Source organism: Asparagus officinalis, chromosome 1, assembly GCF_001876935.1.
Source record: "Asparagus officinalis chromosome 1, Aspof.V1, whole genome shotgun sequence".
Classification (NCBI taxonomy): Eukaryota; Viridiplantae; Streptophyta; class Magnoliopsida; order Asparagales; family Asparagaceae; genus Asparagus; species Asparagus officinalis.
In genome coordinates this window covers 54,388,754-54,397,009 of record NC_033794.1, presented here as the reverse complement: position 1 = coordinate 54,397,009, position 8,256 = coordinate 54,388,754, and the positions used below count along the sequence as shown (strand labels likewise).

At 35.9% G+C, this 8,256-nt stretch overlaps 1 protein-coding gene across 1 annotated transcript; it reads right to left on the bottom strand.

Moving 5' to 3' along the window:
* On the bottom strand, positions 1,102–7,973 carry LOC109824371 (ribosome biogenesis regulatory protein homolog). The gene is made up of 8 exons (XM_020390956.1): positions 7,792–7,973; positions 7,536–7,686; positions 3,581–3,632; positions 3,292–3,420; positions 2,527–2,644; positions 1,807–1,993; positions 1,597–1,710; positions 1,102–1,517 (listed from the first exon to the last, which is right to left on the bottom strand). The coding sequence occupies exons 1-8, from the start codon at positions 7,875–7,877 to the stop codon at positions 1,329–1,331; spliced, it is 1,026 nt and encodes a 341-aa protein (XP_020246545.1). The 5' UTR covers positions 7,878–7,973; the 3' UTR covers positions 1,102–1,328.

The following is an 8,256-nucleotide window of genomic DNA, read 5'->3' as shown; positions in this document are numbered from 1 at the left end:
CTCCCGTAAATCCTTCCCACGTTTGTACCAAATTGGTGCAGCAAATTCTATATCTTTTTTTTTTCTACAAAATAGAAATTAAATTATAGTTCCCAATTATTTTGACCAAAAATTAAAAAATATAAATTTGTTTGCACCATTGCTTCAATATCTCTACTTCCTGCCAACCAAACAATCTGAGTGAGATAACATGAATCAACCCTTTTAACTCGGGAAGTCTAGACTTGTTAAACGTGAGAAACAAAAAGATTAAAGTAATCCATCGACATAGAGTTTATATAAATTAAGCAATAATCACTCTCGATTAAACATAAAAATGACCCATAATTTAAGAATAAAAGGTATAACGATCAACATAATTCATCCTAACGGAATAACTATGCAATCCTATTTAAGCTTAGGGGCTGTTTGGTTCGTTTCCTAGATATAAGGAAATGAATTTCCATATACAAAAACACAAGTTTTGAGTTTTTCAAACTTTTCTAAGAAATAGATTGTTTCGCTTTGGTTCGCATAAAAAAAATGGTGGGAAACCAATGTATTTATTTTTCTTTAAGAAATAGATTGTTTCGCTTTGGTTCGCATAAAAAAAATGGTGGGAAACCAATGTATTTATTTTTCTTGTGTTTGGTTCGCATGGGAAAAAAGTTCGCATAAAAAAAATGGTGGGAAACCAATGTATTTATTTTTCTTGTGTTTGGTTCGCATGGGAAAAAAAAGGAAAACTTTTGTTTATATGGCAAAAAGCTGATGTGGCTGTAGTTTTCGTCGATTTCACGAGGTTGAGGAAGGAATTAAGGGAGAGAGAAAAATCTGATGTGGCGGCGATTTTCACCGAGTTTCCCTTCTTCAACCCTAACGAACCAAAGATGGAAAAAAAAACCGACGAAAAGTTTATATCCTACGTGGCCATGAAAAATCTGATGTGAAAGCGACGTAAAACTTTGGCGATGTAAAACTTTTCCACCGAGTTAAAAAACGAACCAAACAGCCCTTTAATTTATAACCGCATCAACCACAAGCAACTAAACCTAGTCTCTTGAGAAATTTGATATTTTGTCATTCACGAGATCAAGATCCTTCCCCCTTTCCCCGTTCAGCTATGGCAAGGGCCACTTCTTTCTTAAATTGGCCTCTCTTTTTGGAGAAAACAAATTGTACTGAAGAAATAAGGACATAAAAATTGTAGATTTCTCGACGAAGTCGATAAACTGGGAAATACATAAAACAGGGTATTACTTGAACAGATTCAACTATTAAAACACCTCTACTTTCACCCCATAAAAAGAACAAAAATTAGAATTAAAAACCGTCTTCATACATAAAGTCTACTGCTTCTTCTTCGAAGATTTCTTCATAGGTTTCTTCTTAGTCTTCAACTTGCTTGATGATGAAGATGCATCTCGGCCCTTACTTTGCTTCTTCTTGGACTCAAACTTACTTGATTTAGAAGATCTTTCCTGATCTTTATCTTTTCTGCGCTTCTTCTCTCCCTTCACATTGAACATTGTCACAGCCTGTTTGACAATTTCTTGATTAGCGAAAAGAACAGACCAAAAAAAGTAACTTCAAAATTGTACAAAACCAAAAACTCACCTTGTCAACATCAAGTATATCCATCGAGGCTTTTGCCATAAGCTTATTGAGAATTTTATCAGTTTGTTGCTTCTCTTGGGAGCCCATCCCTTTACCTTCGACAACAGGAAGGAACTATACAACATAAAATAAACTGATTAATATGTTGTCATCATGCTAAAATCAAAACAAAAATTCTGAAGAATGAGGAGCTTGAGCCCTAATTTGAACCTTTCGGTATTTCCCAGAGTGTTTTGGAGGTCGCTCTCCCGGCAATTTCTTGTCGAATTTACCACCGCTAGCAGTTGATGTTGCTGCCATCCCAGCCACATTCTCCAGCTCTACCTTACTAGCTTTCTTTGGTGCTTTACTCTGAGTTCCAGTGATGGGCAAAGCTGTCGCAGCAAGCTGGACATGACTGCACGCGAAGAGAAATATATAAGTATCATCCCAACTAAATAAGTGTCAAGTGAAAGGGGAAAAAATGAATCAATACATAACAACTTCACAGGTTACATGGCTAGAAATAGGCCATCTTATGCTATACCGTACCATATTGTTTAACTCAGCAAAGAGTAAAGTCACACTAGACTATATCTAAACAAGAAAGTTGAGGATGGCCATTACTGACCATAGTAGGGGAGCAAAGCAGCAAAAGGGAGAATAACAAAGTCCTAGTATGTTTAATTTCTACTTATTCTTGTATTGAACTTCTAGTAAAATAAGATTTAACAGACGATTTAACATATCCTCACATAGACAAAACCAAAAGTCAAGTTATTAAGACATGAATGTCAGGATATTCCTAGCAGCATATTCAAAAATTAATGCAAACATCTGATGGCCAAATGGGGTGTCAGGCTGAAATCAAATAACCAGAGAGACTCCTACACCAAACACACATTAACAATGATGCAAACATGAGAATGATGAGTAGAACACTAAAACAACCTAGGTAAAGCATCAGCTTTCATAGCTTGTTTAAGGTTCTGCAACCGATTCTTTTCTTGCTTCTCAACCCGTTTCTTCTTTTCCTCCTTCCTTTTGCTGAAAGGGTCCTCTCCCGGCTCTGCAAGTACAACAGTATCAATTCTTAGTAACAAGGATAGGAAGCAAAATGCATCTAGTGATCTTCATCTACCCATCTCGACGTGGTAAATCAAGATAATATAAAATGGTAGTTAGAAATCTACTTAATTTTCAATGCATAATACATTATTGTAATTCATATGCTCCTAAGAGTGAAAGCACAGCTCGCATATCCCAAAAGAAGGCACAAATTAAATGATACTAAATCAGAATCCCTATGTCAGTATAACATCACAAAACAGACAATCTATTGCTGCAGCTGTGCATATCTGCAGCAAACACCAACTGATTCAGGCAATAACAATGGTGTCATTCAAAATTTAGTTTGATGTCAGCTTGCACACAGATGATGTGCAATGTTTTTCAGAAATTTCTTACGATTTTTACTCAGCAAATTCAAACCTTTAAATAATTCAATAGCACGCAACGCTAAAATCACATTTTAATGGATCCTGCACTCAAGGACCTGGCAGGGCATTCATCAAGAATGATATTGCTGCAAGATGAATTCTGCTTATATGCTAAATGGAGAACAACCAAACAGAATAAAAGACACGTGCTTCAGAGAAGGGGAAAGAAAACTTGTTTTGACACAAAATTGAGATGATTCTCCAAGACAATCATTACCATCTGTCATCTTGGCTTCAATGATCGGTACATCTTTATCATCATTCACACGATCATAACCATGGCGTCTCTTCCAAGTACCAGTCTGATCATCAAATACACGCTTGTCCTTTTTGCGGTTCTTTATTCCTGCACAATTGTTGAAACAAATGACAGGTTAAATCAGAATGAGCAAATAGTCTAACACGCTACAACCACACAAGGGAAGGTTAAATTTTCTGACTCTTAGAAACATTATCAAGCAGCATTATTAATTCAGACTCACTATAAAAATTTAGTAAGATCTGACCTTTCATTTTGGCAAACTGTTCCCATTTTGTTGGAGGCTTAGGCTTGGGAAACTGAAAAGGACAAAAGATAACAAAGATAAGCTAGTTTTGTTGCATGAGCAAAAACAACAGGATTACAAATTTACAATTACACAAAGAAATCTTTTTACATCTAAAAGTTCATTGCAGAATAAATGGGAGAAAAGAAAGGGAAGCAGATTAGAGATTTGGAACTCTGATAGGGGGGGAAAATGCTTGCAGTCTATAATTTCTATTATAAAGTAATAACCATGATCAAATAACTGGATGGCACCACGAGGATATAGTATTGATAATGTTCTCTACTTGGATCTTTGACTCCATATTGTGCACAGAATTAAATGTAATTCCCTTAAAATAAAACTTGTAAACATAAATTGGAAACATGTGATCTCTTAATGTCCCTGCCACTACCTCAAAAACAAGTTGGGGTTGAGGTTTATAATTCCATATTCAATATGTCCTCGCATTGAGCACCCTTATTCATGGGCTGAAACAAGGGCTATTATACAACAATGCCTTCTTTTTCCTAATAATTCAGTATCATGCGTGCTCGATGTGAATTGAACATGTCTCTTCCACTACACTAAAACTCCAAAATTCTGGTAAGTGTTTAGGGTTATACTTGTACCCTATTAGAGTCAATAGAGCATGGTTATGATATCCAATCAATTGCAAATCCTCAAATCATGATAGGACATAGCACAAGCATACAACAGTAACAACTGGAGGCGTTAAAAACTGAAACTTGTTCGCATGGGAAACCATCGTTGTATCTACCCTATCAATTCGAGTAAGTTTGTATGTATTATAAATCAGTAACATCCAAAGGTTAAGAGACTAAGACAATTAATAACAACAGTACTCATAGACCATGCCTGGCATATGGATCACCAAAACAAGATAAACTACACAAGAATGTTCTCAAGACAAGTGCAGCATCTATATCGTAACAATAGAAAGCATAGTGTTAATCATATCTGAGCATCATAAACTTATTGCATCTCTTTTTTTCTCTTTTAAGCAACATCAGTCATAAAGGAAAATGGCAATCGCCATCAATGTTTCAATGTCTAGGTCTCCATAATAACAAATAAAGCTACAACACGCTCAGTTTACATCAGTTATGCAGAAGGGGAAAAAAACAAAACTCATTTTGCGCCTTCCAGCTTTGACTAGTCTTCCAGCCTGAGCAAATCCCCCCCTATACTTATTTGATAAAAGCATCATATCTAGTAATAGCTAGTTGTGGTTAGCTTTTCCTTGGGTTTAACCAGACAAACGCAACAGTAGCATAACATCATACTTCAGAAATCCAACAGTGTTTTCTTTTGAAGACAAACACCACAGTAATGGGAATACAGATAGAAAAGAGGAATTAAGCAAACATGAGTATATGCATGAGTTAACATGTCACCCTAATAGCAAAAAAAAAAAATACACACACACACACACATAAAAAAAAGTAAGGAAAACAAAGGACTTAAACAGCACAGTAATTTATATAATAATTGTGACATAGAAGTACAATCAGGGAAGATATCATTGTATAGAATGATGGGCAGAAGATGGTGTCCAGATGATACCCATGCAAGATATTAAAGGGGAAATATAGCAAAGGGAGCAAAATAACACTTGAATAGAAAGCATCAATAGGAGGAGTTGGGAAGCTAATTGATAAGTGAACCTTTGGAATGAAAGAATAATACATTCTGATATTGAGATAAACTCCAACATTCAAGATGTTTCTTCTCTGAAAGAAACACTGCTTTTAATGGAGCAAGAAATAACAGGCGACCATGTGAATTGCATGAGTTTTTACAACTTCTAAGCTCATCACTTTTGCAACGAAAATTTTCTTCACCAAATTCAAAGTTCTCAATGGCTATACTTATCTTAAGCAAATCAAAATGTAAATGAATCATCATGAATAACCTCATGGCTCCTGAAGAACAGATGATGGAAGCAACATAAATGTACAAACTACAAAAATGCTAGGTTGACAAACAATTATAAGTTGGCATGTAATTCTTGTGTAGGCCTTCCCAAACATCAAATAGCAAGATAAGGGTAATGTGTTGAAGGCATCCCATTAGATGTTTCCCATAAAGATCATGGAAAGCAACAAGTATGAGGAAGGTTCCTAGGTAGAAGTGAAAATATCAAGAGGAAAGGATTAACTTCAAAAATACTAAATGCCAAGCTTTACTGAGCTGCCTACTTCAAAGTTTTGACACTCAAACAGATGAGACATCCAAAATATTCTAAATTACACTTGGCTAGATAAATTCAAGTTTCACTCCTTAGTTTTGCACATATTCTCATGCTAAATAAAAACATAGCCAAAAGAACATACAACTAATGATTGGAATGGATTACATACTCCTTCTGAGCATTAAGTGCCGGAAATAGAATAACTCAGAGTGATTACTCTGTTTATTCTATATACACGATAGATTTCTATAAGACTAAATCACACATTTTGATTGAAATTGTGATAGTTTCTAAGTCAGTGACTCAGACTAAAATTTAATACCTGAGCAACAACCTAAAAATAGTGACAATAAGTTTGAAGGGCATATCTCTTGGGATCTTCCCGATAACTATAGTGAGATTCAGTCTAAGAATATGTAGGTCCAAACCACAAACCTATTTATCAATCTCAGAATGTAGACATGCATTCCCGCAAACAGTTTATCGATCAAACCTAATATGCTTTTGGTCACATTTTTCTTATCAAATATGAATACAAAAACGAGAAAGAATGGATTGACGATTCATAAAGGGGGTAAAAAGCAAAACCAAGCCATAATGTAACTCCAACATAGAAAGGACAATGTAAGATCCATGTCAAATAATGAAATTGAATTCCATATTTCTTCTAAACATTAGCCACTAGGAGCCACAAATAAAATAATTCAAAGTGATTATTTTGTTTATTCCATACATACAACAGATTTGTACAAGACTAATCATATATTTTCACCAAAATTGTGATAGTTTCTAAGTCAGTCTAAAATTAACACCTGAGAGCAAAAACCTAAAAACAATGGCAATAAGTTCGAAAGGGATATTTTTCCAAATAACCATTGTGAGATACGGTCTAAGAATCTGTGGGTTAAAAAGTACAAACATATCTATAAACAGTTTCTCTCAGAATGTAGGAATGTATGCCACAAATAGTTTATCAATCAAACCCTAAGTGCTTAGGGCACCATTTTTCTAATCAAATATGAATAGCTAAAACGAGAAAGAATGATTTATCAATTCATGTGGATTCATGTTTTTTTTGGTTGGGTTTTTTTTTTGGTGTGGGGGGGGGGGGGGGGGATAATGCCAACACAGAGAGGAACAATACAAGATCCCTATCAAAATAATAAAACTGAATTCTGTTGTTTCTAAAGAACTACTAACGATAAGTTTGAAGAGCATCTCTCCTCCAAATAACAACGGCTACAGACTACGAAGCTGTAGATACAAAGCATTCATGTGATTGCAACCTACATTGCATCCACAACGTCGGTGAGGCAATCCATTCATTTGATTGCAACCCATTCATGTGATTGCAACCTACATTGCATCCACAACGTCGGTGAGGCAATCCATTCATTTGATTGCAACCTACATTGCAACACCATTGTTAGATGAGGCAATCCATGTATTCAATTTTAATACCTATATCTGAGCCCCTAACTTGGTCCTATTATGAGATTTCATGCTGCTGGTCTGGGTTGCTGGGTTTGTTGCTTTTGATTTGGCTACATTAGATACAAAGCATAAACTTATTTATCAATAGCTGCTCTTTATGCATTCATAAAGGGTACCATTAAAAAGCAATATCAAACATCAATAAAATGCTAACACAGAAACGAACAGCCCAAGATACCCATCAAAATAATCAAACAATTCAATGAATCAACAGCACAAGCATCTTACATGCTTCTCTCTGGGCAACTTAGTAGTGGGCTGAGGGAGACGAACGAGAGGCCCATCTGGGTCTTCAGTGGACGGCAAGCTGAAGAGAGCATTAGCAATGGCCTGAACCAGCTCAGTCCCCTTTTGCAAGCACTCCTTCGTCAACTCTTCCCTGAAATTCCAAAAAAAAAAAAGAACAAACTTTTTAATAAAAAGGCCTAAAACCCTAACAAAACCCTAGAATTTGATTTGATTGAGAGAAAGAGGAGAGGAGAACCTTGAAGAAGGGATGGATTGGAAATGGTGGGTTGGATCGTAGGCCATTAGATTCCCCAGATCGACTTGGTAATTTGCGGCCTCCATTGCCCCAAAACCCTAGAATTTTTGTCCGGATTTTTTTGGGAGAGATGAGAGAGAGAACGATGCTGTGCTAGGGTTTTGATTACTTCAAAGGAGGCGGACACTAGAAAAGTGGGTCATGGGAAAATATTCTGAAGGTCCCCTGTTTGTCAATTGTTTATAAACAACCCCAACAACTTATAATGTAAGCCGCCTATACTTTCAATTTTATAAAGAGCCCCATTTATGGGCCATCCTGACAAATTTTGTAGATATTTTATAAGGTGAATTTGACCCAAAAAAATACACCCCACAAAATTTGAACAACTTCTCATGATATCCTGCAAAACTGTCACATGCCAAACACCTGAACGTTTGGGTGTCCCTCGTAAACATTCATATT